This window comes from Botrytis byssoidea (assembly GCF_014898295.1).
Source record: "Botrytis byssoidea strain MUCL 94 chromosome Unknown BBYS_006, whole genome shotgun sequence".
Taxonomy (NCBI): Eukaryota; Fungi; Ascomycota; class Leotiomycetes; order Helotiales; family Sclerotiniaceae; genus Botrytis; species Botrytis byssoidea.
The window spans coordinates 1,129,975-1,147,587 of record NW_024065847.1 but is presented as its reverse complement, the minus strand read 5'-3'; the positions used below and the strand labels follow the sequence as shown (position 1 = coordinate 1,147,587).

Sequence of the window (17,613 nt, the reverse complement as noted above, 5' to 3'; positions counted from 1 at the left end):
CCTTGTGTTCAGGAATCTGTCAGTCTCGTTTTCTAAACTCACAACCCCCGAATTGTTCTCTCGGTAGCAAAAGCTTCTTCGGAGGCACTCGAGAAGCAGATCAAGATGTCGGGTATCGCTTCCAAGGTAATTATTATTCTCTCAACAATCAACAATAAATTTTTCATGCAGTTTGCGCTTGAAAAGATGCGCCGCAGATTCAGCCATCCATCGACTTTCAGTTCTTTACGAGTTTCAAGGCTAATATGAATCAATGTAGAACCTTTACGAGCTTCTCGGTATGCACGAATTTACTCAGAAAACAATCTTTGAAGCACGAGAACTGATCAAATATAGGCAACGACCACGAATATGATTCCGACAAGGAGCCAGAGCCACCAGTGAAGGTTGTCGATAAGACTCCAGCCCGCAACACCAAGCGCAATGCTACTGGAGAGGCCCCAGCAGCCAAGGCTCCTGTAGCTGACGGACGTGGTGCTCGTCGTGGAGGATACTCCGGAAACGAAGGTGGTTAGTACATGGACAATCTCAATTTGCACATATCAATACGTCCAGTTTTACGAAATATTTGAGGTAGGTGCAGTGGTCAATAAGAACAGAAGCTAATGCTATTTTAACAGCATTCCGTGATCGTAACGCTGGCAGCGCCAACAACCAAGGCAAGCCAACCGATGACTCTGTCAGACAAGATCGTCACCCAAGACGTGAAGGTGGTGGACGTGGCCGAGGTGGTGCTCGTGGAGGTGCCAAGTTCGATCGTCACAGCCGTGGAGTCGGAGGGTAAGAAATCCCCTATGATACAAGTGGTAGCACAAAATACTGACACTCTAAAAGTGATTCCGAGAAGCAAGCTGCTCATGGCTGGGGTGCCACCGAAGGTGGTGCTGAGCTCGCCGATGAGCAAGCCGGTGAAGCTATTGCTAAGACCGAGGCTAAGGAAGATGGTGAAGCAGCTGAGGCCGCCGCTGAAGAGGAGCCAGAAGACAACAGTGTCTCCTACACCGATTACCTCGCTCAATTAGAGGAGAAGAGAGCCGCACTCAACGCCGCTACCCCTGAAGCTCGCAAGCCAGACAGCAAGCTCGACAAGAAGTGGGCTAACGCCAAGCCTATCGCCAAGGAGGATGAGGAAGACTTCGTCGCTGGAACTGGTGGCAAGGCCAAGCGTGAACGTCAACGCACTCAAAAGCAAATTGTTGAGATTGATCAACGTTATGTTGAACCCACCGAACGTGCTGGTGGTAGAGGAGGATTCCGTGGAGGCCGCGGACGTGGTGATGGACCACCACGTGGCGACAGAGGAGGTTTCCGAGGACGTGGTGAGGGCCAACGTGGACGCGCTCGTGGCGATAGAGGCCCACCACGCCAAAGTGCTCCAAGAAACGGAGGTGCTTCTGCATCCATCCAACTCGAGGACCAATCTGCTTTCCCAAGCCTTGGCGCATAAAGTTTCATTGAAACTTAACATGCCGATCTTTCACAACATGGCACAACATGATATGTAGAAATGATCTCAAAAAATTTGTGTTTTACGCAATCGTTATATGAGAAACAAAAAATTTGATTTAAAAAAGGGCCAAAATTGCATTGTGAACTGGTTAATGAAGGATTTTGCTCATAATGAATGTACAGAGAAGCTTCTACAAATACTAGGGACGTATTGGCTCTCAATGATGTTTCGTGATGGGACGTTTCTCTTTTCCATTTCAACAACTTGTCTTTTTGTCTTTCTTTGGTCTTACCTTGCGCGGGTGGTTATGTGACGGTCTGGGGGTGGGATTTGGTTACCCGGGCTTTTCTTCGCATTTCACTTGCTTGTAACGGTAGATAAAATGAAACGGGCGCTTTCTCTCCATTTTGGTTTTGGGGTCTTGATATCTGTTTGTTGCTTAGACCTTGGCTCTTTGATAAATGCATATCAATGGGAGGAGGAAGTAATGAAGTCTAGCTTGAATGTTTTTCTATCCATGGAGTGAGATAGGTACGTAGCAAGAGCTACCAAGTACATGACACGCCCGCTGTCTCGTGGTAAATCTCAAGTCCCTGTCTGTATATATGTAGTCGGTTATGGAGAAGGTATGTCCAACAAAGTTTAGGTTTACAAGTCCGAGGTTTCCCGAGTACATGAGTATAAAAGCCTTTGTACCCCTTTTGGCACTGCTTTCAAGTCTTTTTAAGTGGATTACATAGGCGGGAGTAAAGCCTTAGTTTTCTGTCGTCCTTGGAAGAGACTAGGTACATTTCCTTATTGTAAAGCCTTTTTTGTTATAATTTGGGAATAAAGATGTCCTTTTATTCATGATCATTGCACGACACAAGCACATTCCAAAGGAATCCGTCAATGTTTTCGTTTGCATCTCCGGCTGAGCGAGATCTCATAGCTTCCTGAGGATGTTCGGTTGGCTATCTGGGGAAGTATGTTAAGAGGACTATGTGGTTGGGTCTGTCTGATAATGAAGAATTATGACTTAAGTGTCTGACTTCTCGCTACTGCTAATGGCAGATACCTTACTTTATACTGTGGAAAGCCTCAGTATGGTCGTTGGCGTCGGTATGTTTCTGGGAGTTCTGTGGTTTCGACTCCAGTCATGTCCTCGATGTTCAATCACATGTGCATTCCATCATCAATTTTTTTTCGAAACGATTGATTGAGGGTGTGGCAAATCAAGCGCCGACATTCACAGGTGTTTGTCAAGCACGGGTGGTGGCTTGAACCTGGCGGTTCATGTGTTGGAAGGCAGATTTTCGTTTAATTATTCCACATCATCGCCATCTTATCCCATCTAGTATTGCTAAAGTCCTTCACGTCTTGCATGCTCTACCACGGAATGAAGAGGACTGGGACATTCATTCAGTCCTGCTAACATGCCACGCTTCAAGTTCAGGGTTAGAATAGCTTTGTGATGGGGCAAGGTGATCGTTCCGGTTCGCAAAACACGACGAGTATATAAGCTACAGCAACCACATCTCTTCCACATACGACCATAGACTGAAGAGAATTGGGCATCCCGTCCGCTCTGCCATACACAAGCTTCAGATCGGTGGATTAGTAGTTGGGTGGGTGACCACCAGCGAATCCCCACTGTTGTATGTTCATCTATTTTTTTATTCCCTTGAGGGGGCGGAGACGAGGGGATATCCAGATGTTGGTTGGTTTGCCCGATTTGGTCCCTGCCAGGAGCGTCTTTTTGGCACCACTTTCTGATAGTTAGATCTGATACAATGCTCCTAATGTTTAATTTAGCGCCGTTGTTGATTTGATTTTTTCTGGGACCATCGGTCATTTGTTTGGTTTTGAGTTCTGCTGCCGTTGAACGATTTCTCATCGTGAGATTTCTCGTTTGATATCACGGGCATGTAGTGCTTTCATTGAAAACTTGAATATTCCCATTCTACTTCCAGTGATAGAATCTTCATTCTCCTTCTACATGGATAGGAAGTTCAAAATGGGTTTACCTAGGAAAGTATATACTGACTGTCGGTACGTGAGATGAGGAACTCATATTTGTAATTCTGATATATTTAGATGTATCTAGAGCTATATATTGTTCTGAGGCTCTCTTGTATACCATTTTACTTCCCTTGAATATTGCTCTAGCTATTGAATAGTGGTATTGCTGATGTGTGAGAAAGGTGAGTGGAAAGAGTTCCTGGTGAATAACGTCATGATGAGGGGGAAAAGGTGACGGTAGGTATTCATTGTAAATCGATATTGAGGTGTTCTGGCTATCGATCCATTCAACTGTATTCTTGCGGGGAAGAGTTATGTTTGCCTGAGTGATGGACAAGATGGATATCCAATACGAGGGGACACGGTCTGTCGTATTTTCGACTAGGACAGAGAACCATTACTGGACTGAGAACGAATTGCTACGAGTAAAGAATCAACGATTGAAGATGCTGTATTGGTTACGAGAGGCTAGCAGGGGAAAATGAGAATCTTTGCTTCACAAATTCTAGCAATGGCGGTCTTAAGGTGTTCTGGGTTCTCTGTCTTCCGAGGACGATGCAGTCTACGACGTGGATATGATATGCACTCTCCTGTCTACTTTCGTGCAAATATTCTAGAGTAGTATTGATACTATGTCAATTTAGAGACAATTTAATGACTTGCTTGCGGGGCACTCCAACGCTTGATATGGTAAGCTTCGCCACGGATTAAAGTGACATTCAGCTTGACAACATATAGCTGGGCTTTGTGGGCAAATTTAACAGATTTGGCTTGTCGCTGCTTGACCCTTGCCGCTGCTAGACAAATAGTGATGAGTATTGATCTTTGTATTATTCTCTTCTCGAGCACAGAAGCTCATCTTCCGTCATACTTTAGATGCTTGAGTCTACTTCAATGCCGTCATCAATGAGTGCTACCTGACAGCGTCCTGTCCACCTCTATCAGGATCTTAAGGAACCATTCAACAAACGAAGCTGAAGGACTTGAGACAAATTTGTTGCCAGGGGAAATTGAAGGATATGACAGAGATCCCCACAAAAATGACCTGGATGAGACTGATGAGACATGCCCTGGGTAACTTTCATTCTGCTTCAAGGCTCCCGTTCCAAGAACAGCAGCCCATTTATGCTCTAATTCACGAGCTTTTCTGAATGGTAAAACCCGCTCTCTCTGGTACTCCGCATCGCCTAATTCGCAATGGACATGATCCTGCAAGTTGATGAATAGAGAATTCGATTCTACCCATCCCGACAGATTCGCAAGTTCGCTAACACCAAAATTGGAGATATAGGGTTCATTAGACAAAAAAGTATGTGTGCATTACGCTTCATATGCAAAATGCAAAATGACACAATCATCAAGATATAACCATTGCTGAAATTCCCCACCACATATTCGAATAAAGATGTCCCGAACTGACGACGGCGAAGAAATCGACAGTCGTGACGAGGGGGTAGTCTTTCAAGAGCCGCAACTTTGGAGCGCTCACAGTGTGCTCTCTTCTTCCTTGTTCGTAGACAGGCTACTTTGCAGTACCTCTCAGCCAGATCCTCTGTGAAAACTTCCCAACAATCGCTTTCATCCATGTGCACAACAACTGTACTCAAAAACGAGACAGAAAAAGGTAGGTGAAAGGCGTTGTGAGATCATACTTAGTAAATACAAGCAAGCATCTTGATTCTGCAAAGTAAATCCTCATCTCTTTCCACCTATCTTCACTTCCCACGCATCTTTTGACTTTCTACGTCCTCTCTACTTTCCCCATTCCCCGCATCTTCCCACGAGCACAAATAAATATACATAATAGAGTAAGAAGTATCTTGACTATCCCTCATGAACATTTTCTTTCCATCAGGATATCAAGAGAAATCAAGATAGCTCAGCACCGACGATCATCCAAATGCCGAAAGGCCATGAGCACCGTGAAAGAAAGTCCGATGTCTAATATCCAGCATCGAAGTTATACCATAATAATCTCCGAACTGTGATCCTCATTCATGAAGAAACCCTTTCCCCCCTCACGTTTTTGTTGCTTCTTTGACGTTCTGAGATCGCCCTTTTCGATATTCTTAACTCCTTCATACCTCCACCTGAAAAAGTATTTTGAAGTTCCCGTTAGACAGCTGCAAATCAAATATTTGTCTGAGGTATTGAGCGTGATACCCGTAAGACCACTAGATCATAGGTTCGACAAATCATTACTTCTACACCGAGTTTTCAGTTTTCTCTCATGGAACTGGGAGATTCTCATGGCAACCTTCGATTGAAGTAACCCATTCAAGAACTGTGTGAAAAAGGTCAACACTGGAAAGTCAGCTGCCATGTATATATCCAATCACCCAAAACCTAAATCCAATGTCTATACAATATAGTTACAGCGACAGCTTCTTGTGACCTCATCCTGTCTAACCTTCTCTCATCTGTCAATATAAACACTTACTCAAAATCGCTCTAATGCCTGGGATATACGCATCACATGAACTATCCCCGAGCAATACCACCTACCCAATACATAGGTATCCAATTCTTATATCCATAACCAACCCACCAGAAACACCACTCCGCCATTCAGTTTTACAATTACTCCAAAACACCACCCAAAGCCCCTCCCTTCGAACCCTCCATCTCTTTTCCCGCATTGATATCATATGCCTTCCCAGGCTTCTTCAGCCCCTGTTCTCCATCCCCATCAATATCACCCACCACTTTCTTTTCAATTTCCTTGCGCGAGTTTTCTTCCGAGATGCGTTGCGTTTCTCTGGATGCTTCGTCGCTTTCCCAGTCGTAGTTTCCAGCGCCTCCTCGCTGTGTGCATAAATCTGTCAGCTAATCATTTTCCAATTTCTTCTACATTGCCATGTTCCTCGTCTCAATTCCTGCCCCCCCACCCCCCAAAACCTCTCTCTCCTGCACTAGTGAAAAGAAATCCAAAACTCACCCCACCCTTGTAAACAACACTCTGCATACTACTCCTCACATTTCTTGGCGAGCTCGATGGGGGCGCGGGATTAATCGTCGGGTTATCATAATTCGTCAATGTTTGCGTGAGACCTGAATTCACGAGTGAAGCGGGAGAGGTGAAATTGCCTGCGCCGCCGCGACCGGTGTCTAATTTTGAGGTGTGAGCTAGTTCTCTCTTACTTGGAATTAAGAGAGATGGAGGAAGAACAAACGTTGGTATTCTGGCGGTGGCCCAGCGGCGCCTTTGGAGCGCAATGCTTGTGAGAGTAAGGAGGAAGCTTTGTTTTGATTGATGGAAGAGGAGGAGGATTGGGCTTCAAGATCCTATCCGCGGGTTGGATTAGAGTGTGTTTGATGTTTGGATTGAGTGAAGGCGAGAAGGCGAAGATGAAGACGACGCAGTTCTGAATGATGCAGGAGAGGGATGAAGGGAATACAGAAAAGAAACTGCATTATACATACAGAAGTACCATTACTCCTCTCTACATCCTGTTTGCTGTAGAAATTCCCCGCGCCGCCTCGCCCTACTTTCTTATATGCTTCTTGGGACATCTCTTCTTGATTTCGCCTTTGGAATTAGTTTCCTGCTCTTTCTTCCGCTTTTGGGTATATCGTTTAGCTGTAAAAATAATTAATCTCAACAATGAGCGAATTATCACTATATATGATCAATTGATGGAGCAATCAGCGGTGTTCGCAAAGAAGTTGGTAAACAAGTATCTATATTCGCATCAATTCGATCAAAAAAATAAAAAATAATGACGATTTTCCTGTCTTTTCTTTCTTGCAAGATCATAAAATCATAGATAAGATAGATAAACATTTCCCACTCCTCAGACCTTGACTCATTCTATCTCCATCTTCCAAGCAATCAATTACTCTCCTAGGAATTAACTTTCTGGGCATCAACCACTTGTTTGTTTTTTCTCCCGCGCAAGAGCTTCAAGAAGGAGTTACCTAATACCGTCTATCAATGTGAAGTAGTACACACCCGGAGATTTTGCACGCACATGCAAAGGAGATCTTTTTCTTCTTTTCTGGAAATACCGAGAGGGCCGATTTGATCGTTTGGCGGGGTAATTCGTGTGAGGGGTAAATAGAGGGAGGGCTTATTTAAGGTGCATTTGGTGTCTCTTCCAAGTAAATACGAGTGCATTCATATAAATTCTGTATATGTGTCTTCTGACCGGAAAGTGAATATAGAATACCGTACTTTGTTACAGAATGCAAGCAAGCAGACAAGCAGACAAGTAGACAAGCAAGAACCGGTAGCTACAGGATGTCAAAAATGTAGTGCAACACATTCTTGTCTTGTCTTGTAGACTTGTTATACACAGTGTGCAGAAAATGTTTTCCCCTCATCTCATCACACAATGGCTTGAAGAGAATTTTCGGGGTTTCTTTTTCCCATGTTTCTTCTGCAATACAATACTCCCTCCAAGCCTCTTTCCCAATATATTTGTAAGAAGAAGTGTTTGTGCACCGAGATAACGCCTCCTACGCACCTCTCTCTTCTCTCTTACCTCCTACATCGGAAGAACCCCAGTTGGATTTAACAAATACAGTATATCTCTCTCACGTGTGTGGTATTCCAGAGTTTTGACCTCCTCCTGTGGCAGTCGATGCTGGAAAGCCGACAGAACCGAAGGGAGATTCTTGGTTGATGCTGTAAGATCTTAGTAAGAATTCTGTCGGTTTGCGGTGCAGACCACATCGTTCTAGATTGTTCAATGCGATGGTGCGGGTACCATCGGGCTGTTTTGCTGATTCCCCGAGGGAGAAGTTGAATGAGTATGTATGATAACGTCAGTGTGTGGATCCATTCTGCTGGGTGGAAGGTTTGAAGATGTATGGAAACGTAAGGTCAATTTCACATAGAATACCTAGATACCTAGACGACGAGGGATGGCTGCTAGTATTTCACGGGGTGTGGCGCCCATAAGATGTGTCTACTGGAAGAAAAGAACCAAGTCCATCATCACTCACCACAGCACACAAGACGTATGAATGTGTTTTAGCTATGAGACCTTATGGACTACAGAAGTAGAATACATCTTAGGTTCAATGTCACTCTATGCCACTCTCTGCCACTATCACCCCATCACGAGGGGAAGTGGAAGGCCTCACTATAGAACATCAATAACTCATCCTTTACTCCGCCATAAGAAATATCACCCACCCCATCTCGTATATTGTGTGCTGCCGGTCATACAGAAAACATCCATGAAAGGTAACATGATCCTGCATTAGCAACCACCATTTTGACGCCCATGCATGATATTTGGAGCAAGGATGGAAATATTTAATTGGAAAATGTTTCAAAAGATAATGAGGTAGAAGATCAATTGATATATAAATATGGAGAATCTTAAAACAATGTCATCTCTCAGAACCTGTACATCAAATTCAAACCATGGAAACCGTAAACTCATCCCAAAGTCCCCTTTCATGATTGAGAATGTATCATCCAGGAAGCTTGGTGGTAACAAATAAAGTCTTGGTCGCATCCCCAAAAATTCATCATGTTCAATTCCACAATCCAACCCTAGAATCTCCAAGATCTCTCTTCGATTTTTCCAGAGTCACATGGAGGAAGCACCAACTGTTATCAATTAATCACTAGCCGTCGATTGCTCAGATCCAATTGGAAGTTCAGAGTTCCTAATCCATTTTCCGAAATCATTTTAGGATTTATACTTATCGAAAGGGTAAAAGAACAAGCTATGGTTGATAGTTTGCTACTTATTTCCAGCTGTCCCCTCCCCGCCCTGAAATAGAATGATAAAACCCATGCGAGCCATGCCTGTAGCCGCTGCGGGAAGGTCTCATAAAAGCAATTGATCGACACAGTCCTTCTATTTTGTTGTTGTACTCTGTAGGCTCGCAGCGAATAACAGATGGGTTTTAAAGGTCGTGGGGATGGATTCCGAGGATTCTTGTATTTGTTCGATCCCTGGTAATATTTTATTTATCCTTGAGTTAAGAAGGGATTGCTCAATTTCAAGATACAATCTCGAGATAGTTGACCAAATATGCATCCAAGAACCAGGGCATATTGGTATCTTTATGCTAATCAGCGCGATCTATCCGTCTAAGAAAAATAAGCAGCGATGATCTTTACCCCCTTAGAGAAGAGCATGCGCATAGTCAACCAGGTATTAAAAAGGTCTAGAACCATTCTTTCTGCACTTCCATTTGCTTCGTTTAATCTTTGGGTTTCTCGGAATTCTCCCATTCTCATTCTCATTCTCATTCTCATAATCTCATCCTCATTCACAATGTCAGAGACAGAGTTGGAGGCGAAAAGTTGAAAACGTAAGAAAAATCGAATTCGGTTGGATATTTTGAGCACGCGGGATGGTGAGTGTTTGATTTTTTGGATATTAGGGACGGGCGGCATGATTGATGTCTCGGCGCAGGAACAAAGATTTCCATGTCGGGGGATGCAAAGAAAAAGAAAGGCAGCAGAGACAACAAATGATAGCTGAGTTGTACCTTACGTATGTTTAACTGTCCACGCGGGTCATCTTACCTCATATTATCAGCCCAAAAGTAATCTTTGGGTTATCAATGTTGTAGTATGAGCTTAGGAAAGGTAAAAATTTCCCAGCGTCTATGAAATGAAGTCGATGTCTAAATCTGTACTGGACTACCTATGTAAAGATTGATCAAATCGTTTCGGCTCGGTTCGCTCCTCCACTTGTGCAAGATGGCTCCGGGGAAAGGAATTAAAATTGCAGGACCGATTGTCAAAGTATTCTAAGCAAATGCAAAAGTAATATGGCAAGCTGGAAATTTGCATATGGAAGGATATCGTGTTGACAGGTCTGAAGTTGATTACCTAGCCGAGGATATTTGGGTAGGGTTCTTATCTCAAGTTTCTAGAGAGTAGATACGAGTAGGTGGCTTCGATGGAAATGTAAATCTGCAAATGTGCAGGCCGGTGGTAGAAATACAACACGAACACGGAGTTGTGAACTGGCAATAAGACAATAATAAGGGGCATACAAATGGGGAGGGCAACCTCCTGAACCTCCTGAATATCTCCTGAAGATTTATTTCTTATCAATTCATCAAAATCTGAATCAACGTCATGGTATTCTGTACGGAGTATGGAGAATTTTAATTTAAAATAACCTTTGGTATGAGTTCATCGGGCCCATTTCATCAATATGCAAAATAATTTGTGCGTGCCATCGCGGCTGCGATTGCGCTTGATATTACTATCAATCCATGTTAGTTGCATCCACACTTGAAGTTATTGATATTGATAATATTGATACCAACATTTGGAAGGGGGTAAGATGTGTACCCAATTGAAAAGGAGCAAAGACTGGGAGAGGGAATGATTGATATTGGGGGTGGAGGGATGGGAGTCTTTTCTTTACAAAGTACCTAGTCTTAGGAGGTTAGGAAGTTAGGAAGTTAGGAAGGATACTTATTCCAAAATTGTCTAGATAGACCGCGTATACGATCGAGACGATTTACTCTAGGACCTCAAGGAGGCGAATATTCGCAAGCCAGGTGAGATGGATGATCAAACCTCACTATGAATTTTACACTGCCTCTCTACCTATATGTTGGTTACCTAGGTAGATATGTCACGGATCCCTTCTACATCTTTGTTATGGGTTAATAAGAATCAGATATTCATTCTACTCTATGGACACCGGACCATGATTTGAAGTTCCCAATATTACTTAACTATTATTATTAGCCCTTGATTTTTAAGAACAAATTGAGTGAGTGAGATCTTTACCTCAACTTTTTTGCCTATATACCTTGCCTTTACCTACCTAATTCACTCAATCCATCCATTTCCTTGTTCTCAAATCTTGAATGCATTTCGCAGAGAAGTGTATGTGTGACGCTAAAATGCTATAAATGTATGCGTATGGGTGTCTGGTGATTCTTATCCGTAGAGTAGATCAATCAATTGAGGTCAACTGAGAGGAGATTTCCCATGCAATGAACGAATCCAATTAAATTGAATAAACAGACAAAGAAACCTTGATGAGCATTCTCCTCTCGCTGCATTCTTAATTGGGGAACAAAATACATTTATTATTTATTGCCTTGATTTTTTTTTTTCTTATCTCCAATGATTTGTTTTGTTGAAGACTCTTGATTTCTGAATGTTCCCTCATAGCTGACATAACACACACACCGTACGTTTGTTTCTTTGTTCTTTATTGCATTGCTCATTACACATCACCTAACCATTGGAAAGATGTAAAATAGAATTTAATTACCATGTACAATCACCTGCCTATCGACATTGACAATTGTTTCCTTCCTTTTGATTTTCAGATAATTTAACACATTTATTTGCATTTTAATTACTCAAAGTCAGCGTTTAGCACTTCACATTCTTGTCACACGCACACAACAATCTAAGCCTTAGTACAGTGTATCAATCAACTTTCGACCTTAGCATCACCTAGTATTCACTCTCATACACCACTCTCTCTGTACTAGGCGGGTAGGGGTATCCGTGGAATAAACTAATCGACCCCCATTTATTCACCATTGGAGAAGCCTCCGACTTGCGGCTTGGTCAGAATTTAGAAATATACTCTCTGTACCTACACCTACCTACCAGCCTACCAGCCTACCTGGCTGGGTACCTGGGTACCTGGGTAGTAAGTGGCTCGGTGGACGACTACGAGCCGGCCCCGGAACTAAAAGACCAACCAAAGTCTTGATAGTGGGACGACTCCATCAAATCGAAATCGAAATCGAAATCGAATAACAATATCCTGATAATACTACCTAGTAGCTATAGTCGGTATCGTAGGCTATTCACATATACTACAGAGTAGATCCCTCAGATAGAATCACCCTATCTACCTTCTTATACCTTCTAGGGCGGCCGTAGATATCAACATCAGCATCAACAATTTACATCACTCAATAATAAACCTCCTACCTAGTGACCCTATCAACCCCAATTCCGATTGACCACTTTGTTAGTTACCATTCAGACCCTGGTTCAACCAGTGATTCACCCCCCCCCCCATAGAGAACACACACACATACGACAGAGAAGGAAAGTGGAATCCCCAGGAAGGAAAAGGTAAAGACTAGCAAAGCAACCAAGCAACCTAAAATTGGTACCAGATCTACTGTTACCGCACCTTTTTTTTCCCCTTCCCAATCTTTTTGGATATTTTTACAGTTGTGCACCAGTTCAATTTGCACAATCCCTCAATCTATATCAGAAGTTATAGCAGACATTCATTTATCCTACTTCGGGGGAGAAAAAGAAACAATAACAACCTTGAAGCAAGAGATCTTGACTATTTACACTGGTTATCTTCCACATATAAACATATCTTCATCGAAACATTTAGCACAACAAATCTCTCAGTGGCCTACAACGGAAACGTGCGAAACCCCGCTGGCCTGCATCGTCTCAGCCATTCGATCCTCCGTTTAGTCCTGGATTCATCCTGGTTCTAAACATTTTTATTTCTCCATTCCAACTGCGACAAATTTCCAAACATTTTTTTTTACGTTGGCAGATTCACTTGCCTTGTTGCTCTCTCTGAATAATAATCGTTTTATGAAATTCATTGCATTCACTCAATACTTCCTTCTTTTTGTGCTTCTCCAATCACTCAATTTGCTCTCGCCTACAAAGAACCACGCGGTCTATAGCTGGAGCTCGAACCCGACCAATTTACGAAACCAATCGCCAATATTCCATCCCATTATTTTGTCTCGCTCTCATATTATTGCTTATCATAGCTCGAGGCCTGAAGGTCGGCTCTGCGAATTCGAAAGTGGAACAAAGGAAATAAATAATTGTCAGAATGGCATCTTCTAAGGTGATTACCTTATTTCCCTCATTACATACCAGCGTTATCTATTTATAGGAACACTGCTGATCATTCTCATCTCTCTCACAGGAAATTCAGCATTCTTCGAGACCTAGCCAAGGCCGACTTCCATCACTGTCTACAAATTCTTCGAGTTCCTATCCACGACAGTCTCATACAAGAAATCACTCTCATTCAGTATCTGCAGGATCACTTATACCGAGCAGCAGGGTGACTCGACGCAAAAGTGTATCTTCAAACGTTGCGAGTAATGTTAATGCACTTCTAGCTGCAGCGACAGCGAGCGAGGTTGGCGATAATCCTTTGGCAATGCCAATTTCTACACGAAGAGCAACAATGAGGTCCGGACCTATGGGCAGTCTACCATCTCCACCATCGAGTCTGCCAACTCACAGAATAAGGTTGACTATGAAGTCGGGGCGTGGAGAGAGTGCAATTGACGATGATAACAACGACGAGGAAATGGAGGACGAAGAAGACGACGAATTTACAAAGAACAGAATGAGAAGAGCGAGCGAAGGATCACAACTCTTGAAAGATGGCAAGAAGGCCAATGCCAATGATCTCAAGTGTGACAAGTGCGGAAAAGGATACAAGCACAGCAGTTGCTTGTCTAAGCATTTGTTCGTGCCCACCATCCTTTCCTATCTTCCTCCACATGGGCTTCAGCGCGGAAGCTTTGTGTGACAGTGTTGTGAATTGTTATTAACTTTTTGTTTGCAGATGGGAACATACACCACAATGGTCCTACACCTCGAAATTGTTGATCTCAAAGCATCAACAAGTACAGTTGCTAGAAGCGGCTGCCGTCCTTCTTGGAATGAATCAAGATTCCGTCAATACTCCACCGGACTCTGCAAAGGACCCTCAAAGTGATGACCAGGATTCTGCATCTAGTCTGGGTGACCACGAGATTGATCGTGCCAGCTCCGCGGATATGACACCACCACCAGCGGATATACGTCACGCATACGGTGGCAGTTCGTTCAACGGATCAAGGATACATGCTGGAAATAGTGACTCTTATACCATGTCGGATAGGGTACGCTTTGGTGCTAGCGTTCCGGTCGGCTTTGGTCTTTTCCATCAACAGAATTATGAGCGTCGCCCGCCCTCTTCCGGAATGAATGAGAATCGAGAGGAAGATACCTTAACCACAGCAATGGAGGCCCACGGTCTTTCAAGCGATTTCCCAGACGATATTCCTCCTGTACCTGGAATCCCTGCTGAATATTTGAATGATCTTTCAGCAAGTTACACACCCAGCCTTCGCCCGCGGCAGAGGGAAAGTTTTGCCAGAGGGAGCTATGACCGTCACCAACTCCATGGAGATGGAGATGTACAAATGGACGATGGCGATGATAGTATGGGAGATGAGGAAGATTATGATCTGCGTTCCCGCGGTCGTTCCGATGAAGACGATGATGGTGTTTTTGGACGTATGGAGGAATAACTACCGACAAATCTAAATGTGCCCATCGAAGCAATCTTTCGATTGGCCATTGTGATTATTTCTCTTTTCTTCTCCTGTAGTAGCAATGTAATAAGTAAATTCGGTCGATTCTTAGCACCAATGTGTGGGGGTTTGATCCACTGAGGTTAAAACTAAGAATCGGGTTGATCTACCAGAACAATAAAAACAAATGTTATCAATGAAAAGAAGATACTCAACCGCCAGGCATGCAACCTCCTAATGTCAATGCCATTTGATACCAATTTTGATAGTGAACATGATAGTAGTGATGGTGGCGACGATATCGAAGTAGTTAAGAGTGGCATATCGAGGTATATTGTATTGTCAAGCACGCAACTACTTGCAAGTCCCTTTTCAATAGGGTTTCATTCCCCTTCAGATAACATCACTGGGCTTGAGGCTTTTAGATAGCACTTGCTGGACATTGGTTGGGTAGGGTGCGGCTTGTTATCTAGGTCTGGGATAAAGTTTCTTGACGTAGAAGAAAGTAGTTGGCAAATAATTGGGCGTGCAGTAGTCATAAATGGAGCGGATGTAGAGAAAAAAGCAAACGAAGCTATTGTATGAACAGATGAAGGTGTCAGTCAGAGGTTAAGAAGAAAGCAAAGCAAAACAAAATATCAAGTGAAAATCATTTTCCAACAACTTGAAGCAACGCGACTTTACTTATTTAAATTAGAAATATCAAAATTTTCGATGTGGATACCAATTGAAAAAAGTGAGAAAATTGTAATGAAAAAATGGTGGTTGGCAGAACGACTCTTGTATACAAGGAACTGGATTGATGATAGCTCACCGGTAGTGACGTCTTGGTGTCCAAGCTCAAGCTGCATCATGCAAAGCAAGCAAAAAATTCGCATGGGCAGAACATAACTTTTACAATTATACATCAAAAGAATCAATTCAATGATATAAAATCAAACGATCAAACTCGAAAATTTTGTTGGTTTGTGATCATTAAAAGAGAAATTGAAAAGTGAAAAGATATTTTATACTTGTGGGATAAGCGCGCCGGCCCTAGAAGACGCGTTGGTTTTGTTTATCTGCTGCCGGACTGGATTGTTAGGAAAGGACAGACGGGTATGGAGCTTTCATTTGTTTTTATAATCGTTCAAAGTTAGTTATTTACAAGTGCACAGGAACTTACCACGTAACACGATTCTGAACGAAATATACCAGAACGAAAGCAGTAAAAGTAAAGGAAAAGAGGAGAAAATGGCTCCAGCAACACGATCACTAAGAAGAGACAAGGTTGAGAGCCTGGCAGACAGTACAGAGGCGGCAGCGGATCAACTTGTTAATGGGGATTTGAGCCATCTGCAAAGGGGTGATGATTTAGATGAATATTACTCGGAGAGGGAAGCGGCGAAGAGAGAAAATGATGAGAAATCAATGCTTGTCAAGTCAATGCTGGCCGACTCTGGATTCTCACAGCGGAAACCATCGAAGGTGCCAGATCTATTGAGGTTTCCCTTAGTAGTAGTTCTCAGTTTGATGGGAAGTGGGTTTGCTTATAGTTTGCGTGCGAACTATGTTGAGGCAGAGGAGTTGGGAAGCGTTAGTAGAAGATATCAGGGATGGGAAGAGGCGGCGGGGTTGGTTGCGTGGAGGACAGCAGAATTGGCATTAGGTTGGTTTGGTAATTATGATGGCTATGATTTTGCGGCTATGACTTTGTTATCTCGTGGTCCTCCAGTAAGTTTTTCTACCCCAAATTTCTGCCCCACTAGCAAATTGCGCTCGTAGTTGTGATGAGTATTTACTGACTTTTGGAATTTAGTTGTATCTTCTTAACGCATTCTATGAAGTTAGCGTGAAGACTGTTGTATCATCTCTTCTGATCGATACCCTCACAACTTACATTCCATTCCGATTACTTCGACCTCTTTCTCCCGCTCACGCAGACGCACCATCTGTACCAAACCGAGATATTACTTCAGATATTCCCGTTCAGATCATTACTACACTCCTAGCAGCTTCTATCTACAGCGTCACTCTCTACGGTGCATACATGTCCTACATGCCAGTTTACCTTGCTACCTATTTCGAAGGTATCCCATCTATTGCCGCCGCTCACACCGCAACACCTACTTCTCTCCTTCCCGTTATGTTACTTTTAGGCCTCGCGACACGTTCATTCATTTTCACCCCAGTTACAGCTACCAAGCCTTCAGACTCGGTACCTCCGCCATTCAACCCTGAAACAGCTACGTTGGAAGAGACTATTCTTTATAATTTGTGGGGCTTTTCGAACAAAACTAGAATCATTATCAAGAGAACGGCTACTTTGATGATGATTACAGGTGTTAACACCTTTTTGCAAACGTATGTTACGGTTGAGGGAGTTGAGGCGCTTGGTGCTGTGGCGTATTCGGGTATCTGGGTTGTGGCTGCGGGAATTTGTGGGGGTGTATTGGGGTTTGTGGGTGCGGTTTAGGGAGGAAAGTGTGATGCAGATTTGATGGCTTGACGTTGAGAGAAGTCGGAGGTAGGTACATTAGTGAAGATGAAGGAGAGAATTACTGTACATGAAAGAAGACGCATATGAATCTCGCTATTTCCTCTTTTTGGGATTTATTGATTTGGCGGAGTATAGCTGACTGGTTGAAGCGAGACTTTTTTTGATTTTTTTCACTGGCTTGAGATACGGGGGAATATGTTCACATGTTTGCTTATCGACACGGCGAGAAGGGCTAGGGGATCAAACAACTCATCCGGGGGGAAATAATCATAAACGCTATTCAAGTAATAGTTGGCGGGTGTGATGATTTGTTTTACCTTGTTGTATTGTATTCTTTGTGGTTTTGATTTCTTGAAAAGGAGTGCACATGATTTTGATGGATATTGTATGCCGGTATCAAAGTTATTTCTAAAAATAGATGCAT

At 43.1% G+C, this 17,613-nt stretch overlaps 4 protein-coding genes across 4 annotated transcripts; 3 read left to right on the top strand and 1 right to left on the bottom strand.

Annotated features, from left to right (window-relative positions):
* Positions 1 to 105: 105 nt before the first annotated feature.
* EAE97_003793 (uncharacterized protein) lies at positions 106 to 1,447 on the top strand (the record flags this gene model as incomplete). The annotated part of the gene is made up of 5 exons (XM_038874305.1): positions 106 to 126; positions 260 to 278; positions 337 to 510; positions 621 to 780; positions 835 to 1,447. The coding sequence occupies 5 exons, from the start codon at positions 106 to 108 to the stop codon at positions 1,445 to 1,447; spliced, it is 987 nt and encodes a 328-aa protein (XP_038734914.1).
* Positions 1,448 to 6,031: 4,584 nt separating this feature from the next.
* Positions 6,032 to 6,964, bottom strand: EAE97_003792 (uncharacterized protein; the record flags this gene model as incomplete). Its single annotated transcript, XM_038874304.1, has 4 exons — positions 6,032 to 6,256; positions 6,390 to 6,559; positions 6,625 to 6,736; positions 6,875 to 6,964. The coding sequence occupies 4 exons, from the start codon at positions 6,962 to 6,964 to the stop codon at positions 6,032 to 6,034; spliced, it is 597 nt and encodes a 198-aa protein (XP_038734913.1).
* Positions 6,965 to 13,227: 6,263 nt separating this feature from the next.
* On the top strand, positions 13,228 to 14,707 carry EAE97_003791 (uncharacterized protein; the record flags this gene model as incomplete). Its single annotated transcript, XM_038874303.1, has 3 exons — positions 13,228 to 13,242; positions 13,324 to 13,877; positions 13,978 to 14,707. 3 exons carry the CDS (start codon positions 13,228 to 13,230, stop codon positions 14,705 to 14,707), a joined length of 1,299 nt encoding a protein of 432 aa, XP_038734912.1.
* A 1,236-nt stretch (positions 14,708 to 15,943) lies between these two features.
* On the top strand, positions 15,944 to 17,165 carry EAE97_003790 (uncharacterized protein; the record flags this gene model as incomplete). The annotated part of the gene is made up of 2 exons (XM_038874302.1): positions 15,944 to 16,423; positions 16,509 to 17,165. 2 exons carry the CDS (start codon positions 15,944 to 15,946, stop codon positions 17,163 to 17,165), a joined length of 1,137 nt encoding a protein of 378 aa, XP_038734911.1.
* Positions 17,166 to 17,613: the final 448 nt, after the last annotated feature.